General features: G+C 48.0%; 2 protein-coding genes and 1 pseudogene across 5 annotated transcripts; all 3 read left to right on the top strand.

Annotated features, from left to right (window-relative positions):
- Nucleotides 1-849: 849 nt before the first annotated feature.
- Saa1 (serum amyloid A 1) lies at nucleotides 850-3,534 on the top strand. 4 transcript variants are annotated; one of them, XM_006540725.2, is made up of 4 exons: nucleotides 850-1,298; nucleotides 1,508-1,599; nucleotides 2,637-2,775; nucleotides 3,189-3,534. In XM_006540725.2, the coding sequence occupies exons 1-4, from the start codon at nucleotides 1,198-1,200 to the stop codon at nucleotides 3,325-3,327; spliced, it is 471 nt and encodes a 156-aa protein (XP_006540788.1). In that variant the 5' UTR covers nucleotides 850-1,197; the 3' UTR covers nucleotides 3,328-3,534. The 4 variants fall into 4 exon arrangements, with proteins under 4 accessions (XP_006540788.1, XP_006540787.1, NP_033143.1 ...); XM_006540724.2 differs by having other exon boundaries at nucleotides 1,505-1,599; NM_009117.4 differs by having other exon boundaries at nucleotides 1,051-1,082.
- On the top strand, nucleotides 8,448-9,343 carry Saa-ps (serum amyloid A, pseudogene; annotated as a pseudogene).
- Saa4 (serum amyloid A 4) lies at nucleotides 11,428-16,039 on the top strand. The gene is made up of 4 exons (NM_011316.4): nucleotides 11,428-11,600; nucleotides 12,331-12,425; nucleotides 13,856-13,994; nucleotides 14,347-16,039. Exons 2-4 carry the CDS (start codon nucleotides 12,335-12,337, stop codon nucleotides 14,507-14,509), a joined length of 393 nt encoding a protein of 130 aa, NP_035446.1. The 5' UTR covers nucleotides 11,428-11,600; nucleotides 12,331-12,334; the 3' UTR covers nucleotides 14,510-16,039.
- The last annotated feature ends 430 nt before the right edge of the window (nucleotides 16,040-16,469 follow it).

Here is a 16,469-nt window from a genome sequence, read left to right as displayed (position 1 = left end):
AGAGAATCAGCCTGCCTCCTCCATCAGTCTTCAGTTGGTAATGACGTCATCTTGTCTAGACTGGCTGGGGTATGGAGAATCCTCTCCCTAGAATGTTTCTGGTTAAGAAGCACAGGACAGATTGTTTTCTGGATGGCATCTGTGTGTATCCCTATACATAGAGACTGGTGTGACACCAGCCATCATCCGAGAGCTACCCTCAGCTTTCACCTGCCTGGCCCAGCCTTCCCCTGGGTGCTGTTCCTTGGAGACACAGTGCCTCCTTCCTTGCCTCTGCTTGTGTGGGAGTTTCTTACGCCCATAAGCCTTGGTACTAATTTCATGATTCTAGGATTGTGCTAAGGAAGAAGTAGAGTTCCCTGTGGGGCCAGTTTAATTCATCTCCTTGTCACATTAACAAGCAGGTGGGGTAGAGGTGCCTTCCCCAAGAGCTGAGAACTTATGCTAGTAAAATGCTAGTAGAAGCCTCTTCAAAAACACAGACTGTCTGGTGGATCTGGCTGGTCAGTTTTACAAATCTAGTTTAGACATGCATTCAAAGAAATTTAATATCAGTCAGAGAATGGTGATGCATGCCTTTAATCAGAGACTGGGGGGACTGAGGCAGGCAGATTCTCTGAGTTTGAGGACAGCCTGGTCTACAGAGTGAGTTCCAGGACAGCCAGGGCTACATAGAGAAATCCTGTCATAAGAAATGAAAGAAGGTAAAATGGGGGGCAGGGGGAGAACAGAGACAGACAGAAGGAGAGAGAGCGACACACACACACTGTCTTCCTCTTGGCATCTTCTATCTTCCCTCAGTATTGACCCCAGGCTACTATGCCCCAGAAGACTGCTACAGCACAGAAAACTGTCTCCTGTGCTCCCATTGCACAATGAGGGAGAATGACCTGTGGATGAAGAGCTCACAGGACACCGGGAAGATTTCTGTCACAGTCTTTACAAGAAATGACTTGTCTGGAGTTTTCCCAAGGGTGGTGCCAGGCTGTCCTTGCCCTCACCTGAGCAGGGAGGCTCAGCATAAATGCCTGCCTCCTCTCACCTACACCCATAGATCACCAGATCTGCCCAGGAGACACCAGGTGAGAGGCAGATCCGGGCACAGAAACTGATTGATTGCTGTGTTTCCTCTCAGTGGAACCTCCTGGCTTCTGCTCACTTGTGGGGTTTGTGCCAGGCTGAGGAGACACATGGGAAATGCTTCCTACTGAATCAGGGGCTCCTGGAGGAAGTGGCGACCTGGGTGGTCCCTGCCCTCCAGACCCCTCTCTACTGCCTGCCTGCCTTCTTAGACAGAGGTAGTTGAGCAGGCAGGATGGATGGATGAGAACTGAGCAGCCTTGTGGCTCTGATGGGGGGAGGTCCTGCTGAGAGGTCTCAGGAGGCACTGCTAGGACACACATGAATAGCAGTAAGGAGAAATGAGCAGGGCCTGTGTGGATGAGAGGCCAAGGGGGAGGCACCAGTCTGTGAGGGTCTCCTCCAGCCTCTCCTCTCACCCCAGCAGGATGAAGCTACTCACCAGCCTGGTCTTCTGCTCCCTGCTCCTGGGAGTCTGCCATGGAGGGTTTTTTTCATTTGTTCACGAGGCTTTCCAAGGTAAGCTGAGAAGGCCCCCACCTCTAGGGGTGTCCTGAGCATTCAGGGGGGTTGGACTCACTGCTCTGCTTGCTGGAAGGACCAGGGGTTCCTGCAAGACTTCCTGCTAAGCACTGCATACAGCAGGAGGCAGACAGGATTATGACCCAGAATGCTTGAGGCCAATCTGATCTGACTGAAAGTCGGCCTGACAATTCCTCAGTGCATTTATGAAGAACATGAGCTACTGCTGGCATCACCTAAAGAGCTGTGATAGCTCAGAGGTCCAGACAGGCTTCCCTGCACCTAGAGTCTCAGGACTGGCTTTGCATGTGGCCTGGCATGGAGACGCTCAGTGTTTCCTTGGGAGGTCAGAACTTGCACCCACAGCTGAGATCATTTCTCCTAAGTTTCTTTCTGCAAGACAGCACAAGACCCATGCATTCTACTCAAAGGGCAGTCAGCAGGTCACGGTGGTGCGCATGTTCTCTGTCAGGATAGATTCTCGCATCAGAGCAGATGCTCTCTGTATGCAGCCCTCCTCTGCCTTTTGTCACCTCATGATGGAACTTCCTAGATTAGGGGAGCTACATCCACAGCACTGTCCCTTGGCTACAGGCAGTGTGTTCCCTGGGGGCATTGTCAATGGCTGTAGGACATTAGGTGGCTCTACTAGGGAAATGTGCTGTGGGGTCTGTGGTAGGAGCTGGAAAGCATGGAAGTGGTTAGCCTGTGGTAAACAGCTTCCAGGGCTGCAGCTGGCAGGCCCTGATCTGTGATGTCATTGCCCTGCCTCTGTGGAGTGCTTCCCACCCGGGTGAGCGGCAGCTCACAGCAGCACTGTGGGCAGAAAAACAAACACAGACCATAGAAGATGTCCTAAGGGCTCTCCTGGTTTACTCTGAGAAGCCAGAGGGGACCAGGCCATGATCTTCCAGTTCATCCTCTCAGGCTGCTCTGAGCACAGACTCAGGCCAGGAGTAGTTTCAATGTCTCTGTCCTCTCAAAGGCATGGGCAGAGTCTTTTGGGTCAAGTTCCTGTGGTCTTTCCCATGCAGGGGCTGGGGACATGTGGCGAGCCTACACTGACATGAAGGAAGCTAACTGGAAAAACTCAGACAAATACTTCCATGCTCGGGGGAACTATGATGCTGCTCAAAGGGGTCCCGGGGGAGTCTGGGCTGCTGAGAAAATCAGGTAACTCAGAAGGCTGGGTAGCAGGGCTCGACTCTTCTGGGGAAAGCAGTGGCAGGTGAACTCTGGAGAAGATTCTGCCACTCTAACGTCCCTCCTCCTCTTGCTCGCAAGGCTAGTGTGTCCATCAAAGCCCAATGTATGCCCTGGGCTGTGTGCAGAGCCAGCACACAGCCATGCTCTGTGAGCCTGCTCCCAAATGTAGACAGGGAGGGACTCTCAGCTCAGCCCTGTGTTTCTGGCTTTGTTTATCTAGTGTGAGAGGACCAGCCTGGGCTGCCCAGTGTCTCAGCTTCTATTTCCTGGCACTATCTGGTTCCTCCTGAGCCAGCCCATGCAAAGGGGAGAACTGGAGGATAGATTGTGTCCACACAGCTTGGTGACTGACTGATCTCCTGTGTGTCTGCTTCTCCTAGTGATGGAAGAGAGGCCTTTCAGGAATTCTTCGGCAGAGGACATGAGGACACCATTGCTGACCAGGAAGCCAACAGACATGGCCGCAGTGGCAAAGACCCCAATTACTACAGACCTCCTGGACTGCCTGACAAATACTGAGCGTCCTCCTATTAGCTCAGTAGGTTGTGCTGGGGGCCTGAGGGTGGGGTCTGGGCTTCTTCCTACCTAGGAACACTGAAGATGCTCTCTGGGGAAACATTGTATATCTCTCATGTGTGTATCCCACAAGGGTTTCAGAACTGAGTTACTCTTGCAGTAGTAACTGCTTGAGGAGGAGAGGGTAATAAACAGAAACTTGGAAGTGGATCTGAGCCTGCATATCTGTCATTGACGATGCTTTGGGGAACACTCGGGGCAGACACCACTCTTCTAGACTCTGACATGAGTCGCTCTAGCCCCTTTCTCGGGCCCTGTGACTGTGTGTGTTTGTTGTTATTTGTGGGCCTTTCTGTGTCCAGGACCTCACTCCCTGTCAATCGTGTGCACTGACCAGTTCCTGTGCCCCAGTCTTAGTTCTCAGTGGTGCTGCCTCCAGGGACACACCCATGGGCCACCTCATACGTGGGTGTGCTGCAGCTGTCAGTGTGGTCCTGCTCCTTCCTCTACAACACACAATCCCAAGGCCACTCACCTTCTCCATCCTAAGAAATACTGAGGAGGGCTTTCCTCTTGACTTAGGAGTGTTGCTGCTGTGAGGAAACACCATGTCAAAGCATCTAAGGGTGTATTTGACTCGTGTATGTCTGCTCAGTATTAGAAAATAAGTAGAGTCCCTTGTATGTGATGGTTTTGATTGGGCAAGTCCTGTGCAGTAAAAACATGGTGGTGCTGAACCCCTTCAAAGAACAACCAAGCAGGCTTTTGCATTTCCTTGCTATGAAACCCTAGGTAAAGCCTAGATTTACCTGTGACCTTGATGTAAAAGAGATTTTCAGTCTTCTGGTCTTTGTCATAGAGAACCTAGGACAGAATCCGGACAGTGTGAGCTGGTGACTTACAAGGTAAAGGACTGGTTAGAGTTGAACAGGAAGCTACCCAGGGATGTCAACGTGCATAGAGCACACAAGCCCTTGGCGACCCCGCTGGACCAGGATCACACTGTGTATCTCCTGCAACATCTCCAAGGCGATCACGGCTCAGGCCCCACTGTTATGCCCCCATTCACATCAACCAGTAGTCCCCCTATACAGGATGTAGCATGTGCTAATGGTACAGGATGGCTGCATTCCTGGATTATAGTCATCAGCAAGCCTTCTTCTACTGGTTAAAGCAGTTAGTGTAGAAGACTCTCCTGTTGTGTTGGCAGCAGTTCCATGCACCCCATAGTCACTCTTTCTTTACAGTCCCTGGGGGAACATGGATGAATTCCCATCCTGGTAATTTGGATAAGAAATGTCCCTTACTGGCTGTGGTAGTTGACCAGTTGGTTCCTAATTGAGAGTGTCCTTGGGGCAGTTGTCATCCCTTGAGAGTTGGAGCCTTAAGAGAAAGTATGTCACTGAGGGTGGGGGTGAGTGTTTATATTCTCCTCCCACCTCCTGTTTACTCTCTGCTTCCTGCCTGTCTTTGAGCTTCCTGTTCCCTCTGCCACGACAGCCACTTGCTGTTATGCCTTCCCCACTATACCATTATTCCTCTGGAACTGGAAGTCAAAAGTAAAGTTTTCTTCCGTAAGTGTCCTTGTTTATTGTGTTTGTCATGGCAACAGAAAGTAACTAAGAACCTGCATCTCTCACAACACCAAAACGTTCCTGTTTTGTAACAGGCCACAGACTTTGGCACAACTGATGGTAGAAATACCATTCAAAACATAAAACTTAGCCGGGCGTGGTGGAGCACGCCTTTAATCCCAGCACTCGGGAGGCAGAGGCAGGTGGATTTCTGAGTTCGAGGCCAGCCTGGTCTACAAAGTGAGCTCCCGGACAGCCAGGGCTATAAAGAGAAACCCTATCTCGGAAAAAAAAAAAAAAAAAAAAAACCCATAAAGCTCAGCACATTGCCAGCAGCACCTGCCAAGAGGAATACAAAGACCTAGTCGACCAAAGTCCATAGTCCTGGGAATGGCTCTAAATGTACTAACCTTGCCTCTTGGCCTCTTTAGCTTGCTTCATATTAATGGTTCTGGTTAACTGAAGTATGTCAACCAAGTGTATGGTCTTTCTCCTCAAAAGCTCACCCTGAGAAATGCTTGGGACTACACGGTGATCCTGAAAAACCAAGTGTACTTGCTGGCAATTTGATAAAGACTTTTTTTTTCTCTAAATTTTGTTTTCCATGAGTCAGTGTCTCACTATCAAGACAGAGACTCACTAAATAGCTCTGTAACTCACTGTGATGTCTAGGCTGGTCTCAAACTCACAGAGATCCACTTTATCTGCCTCCCATGTGCAGGATTAAAGCATGTCTCCCACCCAAATCCTGGTTTTATAGTGAGGTTTTATTGGCTTCAACTTGTGTGTAGTTACTCTTCTCTGGTGGACACCCCACAACAGCCTCAAAGCAATACAGGAGTGTAGGTGACTATATCACTGGAGAGGCGGTGAGCACCCAGGGAAAGAGAAGCATGGATCCATTGCTGCACGATTTCCTAGGTTGTGGCTCACAGTAGGATCGTGGCCGCATTCCATCCCACCTTTACCGCACGGCACTGTCTTTTTTACTGTAGGAAATCGAGTGTCTTCCCAGAGCTTCAACATGGAGCACAACAAAAGCCAGTCTAGGTTCTTACAAACCAATATGGCCCTTCACCCTCAAGACCATGCTGTTTTCAAGTCCAAGTGCCTAGACTTTCAGATCAGGGCCCTGTTACAAAACACCAGAGAACATACCCAGGCCTTGCCTGGACACACTCTCTGGTGTTTTGTAACAGGTTCTTTTCTTATCGATAAGCAAGACTGGGTATGTTAGGGACAATGTCAAGGTTTGTATGTGTGTGTGTGTGTGTGTGTGTGTGTGTGTGTGTGTGTGTGTGTGTGCGACGTGTGCCAGAAGTTGGATGACTGTGATCCAGGGCTTTTTTCCAACCTGAGGCACCCATCTTAGGATTCCCATAAGCCAGCTATCCTGGATCTTTACAAGGGTGAACCAGTTACCAGAAAAATTAATTCATGGAGTTCTAAGGTAGAGAGCTGGGGTAGGGAGAATGCTGGCTGAGGGCTGCTGCTGGTCCTTGAATGACTCCCACCCTTATGCCTCCGTAGACTCCTCACAGGATCTTTGACCAAATGGATTTTGAGATAGATAAGTTTCTTCTTTCTGTGTAATAACATCACGCCCAGGACAGGTTGTGCTCATGACAGAAGTAATGAGTTGACTGTGATTCTCTGACCCATAAATTCCAGTCCCTATGGTGAAACTTGAACTCTCTGTACTATGTTTAAGCATCTCTGAAGGCTGAACTTCCCTTAAATTCCTAAAGTATGTATTTTTGTTTTGTTTGTTTGTGTGGTTTGAAACTACTGACGACTCAAAGCATAGAAAGCAAGACTATACCACTGAGCCACATACCAGGCTCCATGTCCATATTTGCATGCTGAATGTCATCTCTCAAAACAAAATCTTGTTCATCAACACTTTCTGTTAAAGAGGCCACAAGAATATATCAGAGCTAAGTGCATCCTGCTAGCCAGCCTTTCTCAGCCTTTCTCTTTTCTTCACTCTGGGCCTTCCATTCCCTCCAAACTGCTTTGAAAAGTAGTCGGAGCCCTGTTGGAGACTTACACGTTTTTTGCTCTTTCTCCTTTCTCAGAGTGTATTATCCTCTTAAAGAATACTTGTCTCCTATATTTATATGGTTTGACGTTTGTGCTGGGCTGAGGGCACAGGTGGGAAATGCCTCTTAGTGACCTGCAAGTTTCAGTAGTGGGTGGCGATCTGGTCTCTGTTTGTCTTCCTCTATCAGAGCTGCCTTGGTGTCCTCTCAGCAGACTTGGTTCAGGGCTGAGGGGATCAGAACTGGTCCTTGTGTTTTTGAGGAAGGTCCTGCTGCAAGGACGTCTGGGTATCCCACTGGAATTCTAGTGAACAGCACTGGGACTGGACACTCATCCTCTCCCTGGATAACAGATGCTCGAGAGGGCGGTGCAAATCTGTGCATGTCTCTTTGAGCCTCTCTTTTCATTTCAGCAGGATGATGCTTCTCACCAGCCTCATTTTGTGCTCCTTGGTCCTGGGAGTCAGCAGTTGGTTTTCATTCATTGGTGAGGCTTACCCAGTTAAGGCTGATGCCTGAAGTATGGCTTGCACGGTTCAGCCAACCCTTTCAAAGAATGGGAACCACCGACTTGGGATTCGATTGATTTCCTTTTGTGTTTGTGGAGGGCCATACAGATACACATCTGGGAGTTCTGATTGTAATGGTTTGAATGCAGCAGGTGGCAGAGCAGTTGTTTGAATCTGACTATGTCTGAGACCAGTCTTGCCTGGTTGATGTGCGAGTTCACTGTCTCACTTGTGAGTTTGTTAGGTGTATGAGACATTCCCCACCCCCACCCCCATAGTCTTCAATACTGCTAAAGCCTGTGTCCTCTTACTCCTAGAGTCTTAGGAATTGGTCTTGGGTATGGCTTGGCCTAGGGGCTTTCAGTAGCTCCCTAAGGGATGGAATCTGGAGCCACCACTGAGGACTGTGGCTCTACTGCCTCTTCAAGCAACCACCATAATTCACAATTGGTTCAAAAGAACCAGAGGCGACACTCACACTGATTGCAGCCTTCTGTCATGATGAATTGCCTAGGAATGAGGACAGATGTCTTTCCATCTGCAGCATTTCTCTCCCTTTCCTGTCTTTCCTCACACCTGGGAGTTCCTAAGAAATGCAAATTCGTCCTTGAACACTCATTCTGGATCAAGGGTAATGTGACGGTGCCTCCGTGGATAGTTTCAGTGTCTGGAAACTAGTAACAGTGTCCAGATATGTTAGATGACCCACTAGGGGATTATGCTGTAAAAATCTGTTGAAGGCATCAGGGATGCTGGAAAACATAGTGGTCAGATCAGCCCTAGAAACAAGGGGCCCAGAATTCCAATAGGGTTGACACTGTGCAGTTGTGTTCTGTGATGACATCTGCCGTCTGTCCATCCCACATTTCCATTTGAGAAAGAACAGGCAGCTCATGAGTGCACAGTGATGGTCATACTAACACAACACAGGAGTAGTCCCTAATGAGTTCAGCTTCAAACTGGACAGACCATGTAGAATCAGACAGTGTTCTTCTCTATCATGATCTCAGGCTGCTATGATCACAGGGTCAAGCCATGAGTGCTTTTCATCTTTTTCAACATTACTAAGACATGGGCAGAGTCTTTAGGGTCATGTTCCTGTGGTCTTTCCCATCCAGGTGCTTGGGGAAGGAAGACAGCTGGAAAAATTCAGACAAATACTTCCATGCTCGGGGAACTATGATGCTGCCCAAAGGGGTATCAGGGGAGCCTGGGCGGCTGAAGTCATCAGGTAACACAGATAGCTGGGACACTGGGCCTGGTTTGCAGGGTTGACTCTCCTCGGAGACCAAATGAGCCCTAGAGAAAGTCTTGCCAGCTTGTGCCCCACCCCCTCTTGCTAATGCAGTTACTTCCTCCATCTCTGCTCAGTGTAGATCCTGTGTTATGGGCAGAGACAGTACACAGCTCATGCTGGGCAGGCCTGCCTCCAAATGCAGACAGAGTAATTCTCAGTCCTGCCTATCTGGTGATTCACAATAGGGTGACCAGCTTGACCTAAGCAGGACTGTGCCTGGCAAGATCAAGGTTCCAGCCCTCCACCCCCTTCCTGGCAATTTCTGGTTCCTCCTAAAGCCATCCCATGCAATGAGGAAACTGGGAGGGTAGACTGTGTCCATAGAGCTTGGTGACTGATCTCCTGTGTGTCTGTTTCTTCTAGTGATGCAAAAGAGGGCATTCAGGCATTCTTCAGCAGTGGACACAAGGACTCCATGGCTGATCAGGAAGCCAACAGACATGACTGCAGTGGCAAGGACCCCAATCACTACAGACCTGCTGGCCTGCCTGACAAATACTGAGTGTCCTCCTATTAGCTCAGGAAGCTGTGCTGGGGGCCTGAGGACACAGCCTGAGTTTTGTACCCACAGCACTTATTAGATGACACATATTAGGTGTGTAATAAACACATATAAGAACAAATAACTTGCAACTGTGTGATTTTTCACACAGAGGGGAGGGGGGATGTCTAATACAAAAGCATATGGAAGAAAGAGCAGCTTGGGTTCAGCCTGTGCCTGATACAGTGAATAGGTGTCATTGTGGAAATGTCACAGGGGACTGGTACAATGATTCCCCCTGGGGTTCAAACCTCAGGGTCTGCCCTTCACACTCCATGTCAACCGTCCTGTTACTTTCTCTACTTACAGTGTGTTAGTCTGATTACCACTAACTGAGGTGACAGAGGATACAACCACAGGAAGACGACACTATGGAACCTTCTCTAGGCCACTGCCACTGTGTGTGGTCTTCTGTCTACCTCCTTGAGCTTAGAAAACCAATTATCTACCAGCTTATTATATATATATATATATATATATATATATATATATATATATATATATATATATATATAAGCTTATATCTTGAATATATTATATGTGTGTATATGTATACCAACTTTATCTCAAATATATTATATATATATGCATATATACCAGCTGATACTCCACCAAGAGACTCCTTCAGTCTTTCCCTCCCTGTCATTTTGCATTTATTTATTTGCTAAGTTAACATATGATTCTTTTGTTGTGTATGTTTTTGGGAAGGGATTTCCTGGTCATTGAATACAGGGACTTGTCCATGCCAGGCAAGCAACTGTATAATTGAGCAACATACTTTGTATATTCTTGCTTTCTGAAACAAGATCTCTCGAGGCATTACAGGCATGTCTTCACCTTGCTATATAAACAAAGCAGGCCTCAAACCTGCCATCCTCCTGCTTCTGCTTCCAAATGCAGGGAATGCAAATATACGTGAAAACACCTGGATAGGACTCTATTTTTTTATTGTTTATTTGAAGTGTAAATTAAATGCTATCGATCTACTTCCTCTGTATTGAAATGTGCCTTCCTGGTGGGAGAAGAAAGTAAATGAAACTTACAAGGCTCAGGAAGCTCCTGAAACTTAGAGCACTCATAAGCCATTGCCAAAGCTATAGAAGTAGCAACAGTTGCTGCCGAGAGGCAACCCTCCACTCAGCTGGGATGAGTACTACTATGACCTTGACGCTACCCTAACACCAGATTTTGCTTTCAAAGAAATGAGGCTGGTCTTGGTATTTGCTTTTTCATGAGATAGGGTCTCACTCTCAAGACGGGGTCTCACTCTATGTCTCTGGAGCATACTATGAAGACCAGGTTGGCCTCAAACTCACAGAGATCTGACAGACACCACTGGGAAGAGCTATAGTGGGCAAGTGAACTTCCTGAATACCGCCACGATCTTGCATGGCTGTGATGGTGAACCCTGGAAAGGCATGGCCCCAGGGGCTTCATGCCAGGATTGTTCTTGCAGCTGATATTTCTTCTCATGTTTGTCATTGCTGTAGTCCTCATTTTTCTCATATGGTGTGATTGGGGAAATAAAAAAGACCCCTTCTGAGGCTGAAGAGATGGCTCAGTGGTTAGGAGCACTGACTGCTCTTCCAGAGGTCCTGAGTTCAATTCCCAGCAACCACATGGTGACTCTGTATTACCATCTGTAATGGGATCTGATGCTCTCTTCTGATGTGTCTGAAGACAGCGACAGTGTATTCATATACATAAAATAAATACATAAATCTAAAAAAAAAAGAGCCTTTCTGCCTATACTCTGTTATGATTGGCTCCTTGGTTTTTGTCCACCCTCTTTGATCAACATGAAGATGAACAAGTTGGAAAGGTTTTATTTCAGCTCACAGCTTGTGGTGTATTACTCAGGGAAATTGGGGCAGGGAGGTAAGAATTAGAGAAACTTGCCAAAACACAAACATTTTAGCTAATCTGGGGGGGGGAGAACCTACTATGGATGAAGAAATGCTCTACTCAATCTGCTAGCTTTCCCTTTCTTCCTGGTGCTGGCTACTGAAGTTAGGGTCTCACTACTCGGCAAGCACTAGGCCACTGACCTGTAGCCCCAGCCTGTAACTGTTTATTTACCAGGAAGGATTGAGCAAGAGGGACTCTGCCAAGGCTTGTTGGATTTAAAAGCACTCTTCTCATTAATGTTAAAGCCAGGAGAGAGAAAGCAGCAGGCACTCCATGGAGAGAAGGTCCTAACGGTCCCAATTCCTCTGAAACTTCCACCAGAGAAAGGGCCATCCATCGATGTCACACTTCTCCAGGGAGGTCTTGCTCGTGATTCACTCCTGAGATCCGTTTCATATAGAGTCGGTAAGTTCTAATTGGGAAAAATTATGTTTTCTGATCTTTCCCCACCCCACCCCCCGGAGATAGGGTCTTATGTAGCCCACACTGGCCTGGAAGTAGCCTTGTAGCCATAGAGGGTCCTAAACTCCTGGTACCTCTGCTTCTACCTCCTAGCGATGAGATTACAGGCCTGTGCTACTAAGCTTGGTTTTGAGGTGCTGGGGATGAAACCCCAGGCCTCAAAATCATTAAAAAGGCATATGATCAACTGACTCGTGGCCAGAGTTTTCTGCATCTTTGGGGGTCTGAGCTAAGTGGACTAGAACACTTAGGAAAGACTTATTGTCAGCTTTAGACAGCTTCTCTAGGTACGAAGGGGCTATAAGCCAGCAACACCGTAGAAGGCTTCTTATCCAGTGATTTGGCTGGCTGAAACTCCTAAAGCCTGTTTCTGTTATCTTTGTAGTAATAATTCAGAGATGAACAAATGGTTAATGCAGGACTAGATTGTCTTTACAAGTCAAAGTGTGAGTCTGTTTTTGTTTGTTTGTTTGTTTGTTTGTTTGTTTGTTTGTTTGAGATGGGGCCTCACTATGTAGCCCCGGGTGGTCTGGAACTTGCCACATAGACCAGGCTGCCCTTAGAATTAGAGATCATCCACCTGTCTCTGCCTTGAAAATTCTGGGAATGGAGGTTGTGTGACACCACCTCCCAGCCTGTAGGTCTGTTGTGACTGTTCTTTCTGTTCCTGCAGCATCATGAGGCTTGCCACCGTCATTGTCCTCTGTTCTTTGTTCCTGGGAGTCAGTGGTGATGGCTGGTATTCATTCTTCAGGGAAGCCGTACAAGGTAAGAAGTCAGGAGGAGGGCGGCCATGTTTAACTGACTTCCTCTGAGCACATGCCACATACCCGTCTGGCACAGGGACGCCTTTAAAAAGCTACAGATGAGTCAGGGCAGGAGTCTGGCTTTCTGTGGCTTCCACCCTACACTGGTCACCTGGCACCCTCTGAGGGGTCTTCAGACATGGTTCACAATGTCCAGCCTGCATTTTTGATGCCAACACAGAGGGATCAGGATTTCCAGAGTCAGCGAATTCCCCAGTCTTAAAGAGTAAGTGGACACTCAGTGTGTCTCCAGAGGCACAGGCGCTTAGCAAATGTGCACATGCCTTCAGATAATATTTTCTTGAAGAAATCCCATCCTATTCCAGACAAAGAGTCAAGAGCAAGGATGCAGAACTCCTAGAAATTGGGCATTGCACGTCGTCACGTATTTTGACAGCAACGTTTACTTATTCATGCTGCGTTGGTCTGGTCTTTTCTCGAAAATGAACATCATGAAAATGTGTTTTGGTGATTGTCCATTTCTGTTCGTTGGGGATAAACACCCATTTCTTCCGGGGATAGACATACAGGAGCAGGATCACAGGGCTGGGAGATATGCCTCATTAAAGGGTCAGTAGACTCCGGCAAGCAGTGTTCCAATGGCCTACTATTTTACAAGTCCACAATTTGCACTTATAAAGTCCCAGCCTCTCTATGCTCGTGTCAGCGTGGACACCAGTTGTCACCGGGCTGGTTACATAGGTCTATGCCTTTGTTACCCCTCAGCACCTGGGGAGGGGTGCAACCTCTGCAGCGCTCTATTAGGCACTTCATGCGCAGCACCTCATCCTGTCTTCTCTTTAATCTACTAGGAGGTGTGTGTAGCTCCCCAGCTGAAGGGACCGAAGCTCAGCCGCCCGTGGTGGTTACCCTTCTTTGCCAACTTGGCTGGATTTAGAGTCGTCTGGGGGACACACTTCTGCTGTGCTTTCTTAGGGGCCTGTGATAAATGTCCAGTCTCCACCTCCTCTGACTGCGTAGCTATCCCTGGATCTTACCCCTGGGATGTTATTGTCTGTGGTTATCTCTCTCACAAGACGGCCCCATCTCTTGTTGGTGCACAGCACACACGGATCCATATAAGGGCACAGCCCAGGACACTGTAACTGTCAATCAACCCAACCCAAGCCAACCCACGGAGGTGCACCCTCCTTATGGTCACCAGGGAACCTATCCCCAGGGAGGAACACCCACTTTCAAAAGATTATCCTGTCAAGGGACAAAATGTGGAGATCCACAGAAAGCTTTCACACACACACACACATACTCACACAAACACACACATACTCACACACACACACACACACACACACACACACACACACACACACACACACTGTGGTTCTCCAATGAACCACTAGGTTCACTTTTGAACCCTTCCTTCCTTTGTAGGGACTTGGGACTTGTGGAGAGCCTATCGGGACAACCTAGAAGCTAATTACCAAAATGCAGACCAATACTTCTATGCTCGTGGGAACTACGAGGCCCAACAGAGGGGCTCTGGGGGCATCTGGGCTGCTAAAATAATCAGGTAATGGTCTGGTGCTTCATGCCTTTCACTGTTCCTGCCTGTGGCCTCGCCTACTGTCTATGCCTCCAGAGTCTGGGAGGCCTGGAAAGCAGGGTGGTGGTGGTGGTGAAAGCCTCCACAAGGAAAAGGTGAAAACCAAGACAGGGGTCCCAAAAGCATCCTGTAACAGGATGGAAAGGACCAGCCATGGGAGGGCCTTGACCAAGAAACTAATACTTTTCTCTTTTCTGTGCCTTAGCCTTTACTGCTCTGGTATTTCTGGGTCATTCTTTGGTAGGAGAGGAGGAGGGACTTCAGAGGTCAGCTGTCTCAGTGTGGGATTCATCTCCTGTCTCTCTTCCTCGGATTTCAGCACCAGCAGGAAATACTTCCAGGGCCTCCTAAACCGATATTATTTTGGAATCAGGAACCATGGATTGGAAACCCTGCAGGCTACCCAGAAAGCCGAGGAATGGGGCCGCAGTGGCAAAAACCCCAATCACTTCCGACCCGAGGGCCTTCCTGAGAAGTTCTGAGTCTGCCACTCAGACAGCACTCAGTGGACTAGGCTGTGAGCCACAAGCCTCTCTCTGTGATAGTCACTCAGCTTGGTGTCCACAAGAAGCACGGAGAAGCTAGAGATGCCCAGTAAACACTTTGCCAATTAAATTTGTCGATGGAAACAGGGAACTCTCAGAAATACTTTCTGGGGAGAAAGAGTTGCTATGGATCACAGAAAATAAGCAGAGGAAAAAGGTGTGACCACCAGGTAATGGCCTCAAACCATGAAGGTCCCTCACACAACCCCAGCAGATCTGCTCTAGCCTTTAACCACACCAACGTCTGCTAAGCAGGCTTGAGCTAGCAAAGCATTGCCCACCATGCAGGGGCTTCTCTGAAAAGTGGAGTTTGCTCTGAGATAAGCCCTGGGAACCTGCCCATCAACTTCTCCCCTGGACACTGGTCAGGTGTCTCCCTACCCCACCATCTTCTGGTCACAACCGGTCTCTGTTTTATTGGTACTGGTGTACCTCTGCCTTATCAATCATGCCCTCTTCACTAACTGCAGGCCTTGTCCCCTGCGACCTCTTTCAAGTAGGGAACGCTATGTCGAGAATGCCTCATCTTAGCCTTGGGAACTCTAACTTGGAAACTGCACTGGGGACCAGGGATATCGTTTGGTATAGTGCTTGCTAAGCGTGCATGCATAGGTAGATTCTCAGAACTGCATAAATCTGGTGATGGTATACATTTATAATCCTAGCACTGGGGAGGCAGACAGAGGCTGACAGACCAGAAGTTCAAGGCCAGCCCTGGCTATGTATTGAATTTGAATTTGAGGTCAGTTTGGGATACATGAGACCCTCTGTCCCCATAAAGTGTACACACACACACACACACACACACACACACACACACACACACACACACACCACACTCCCACATACACCATGACCCCCACACACACCAACACACACACACACCAACACACACACACACACACACACACACACACACACACACACACACACCACACCACACCACACCAGTGCCTAGCTCAGCTCAGGTTCTAACTAGTCTTGGCCAACACTACCTAAGAAGTGGCGATCGCATCACTCTTTCTTGGCTTTATTCTCATTGTCTTTTGATCGAAACAAAAGTCTGCTTTCCGCTCTAGAAGGGAAGCAAGACACAACATCACTGAGCGGGAGTAAATGAATTGGTTCCCTCATAAAGCAAAGGCATTCTTCTAGAGAAGGCCAGTCTGGTTTGTAGGGACGAGAAGGCACGGATGAAGACGGAGATTCTAGTCATACGGGAGCAACTGCTATGCCAAAGCCAGGTCCCTAGGCGGAAGACTAACTCCACAGGAGCAGAGAAAGAAACGTGGGGAGGATGGATGGAGCCTGTGGGATGGAGGATGAGGAACTTGGGATTCATCCTGCTCTTGTCACATGTTGTCACATGTTGCCACTTTCAGAGTGTGGCATACTTCACTATATTGGCCCATCTGCCTATCTGTCTGCAGGGAAAATATATTAAAAAAGCCAAAGGATAAAGATGTCTGTCTCGTTGTGTGTCATCTTTGTGCCCTTACCTGTTATAACATCTGCCCTGAGTAGATGCTCCACAAACATCAATGGAAAAAAGAGAATGAGATTGCCTGTGTTCCCCAGAAGACAACACTCTTGGAGAAGTATCCACATTCCAGACTGTACAAAGCATGGATGGTCTACTCCAGGGTTAGTCTGCAGAATGTGGTAGTGAGTCACTCTGAGATAACTGTAAATCTATCCCCACATCGATGCTCAGATGTCAGTCCAAGGATAAAGTCTTACTGTGCCATTGGAATTATTTAATTTTCTCAGCAATGCTTTGCAACTCTCATAGAAATGGAAATATGAAGTATAAATAGACTATGAGAAGCCTTGGGAGGAATTAATGCACATTTCCATTCCATGTGTGTGGTAGCACATGCCTGGAATGTCAGCACTC

This window comes from Mus musculus, chromosome 7, assembly GCF_000001635.26.
Source record: "Mus musculus strain C57BL/6J chromosome 7, GRCm38.p6 C57BL/6J".
Taxonomy (NCBI): Eukaryota; Metazoa; Chordata; class Mammalia; order Rodentia; family Muridae; genus Mus; species Mus musculus.
The sequence above is the reverse complement of the archived record's forward strand: the minus strand, read 5'-3'. Positions and strand labels throughout refer to the sequence as shown.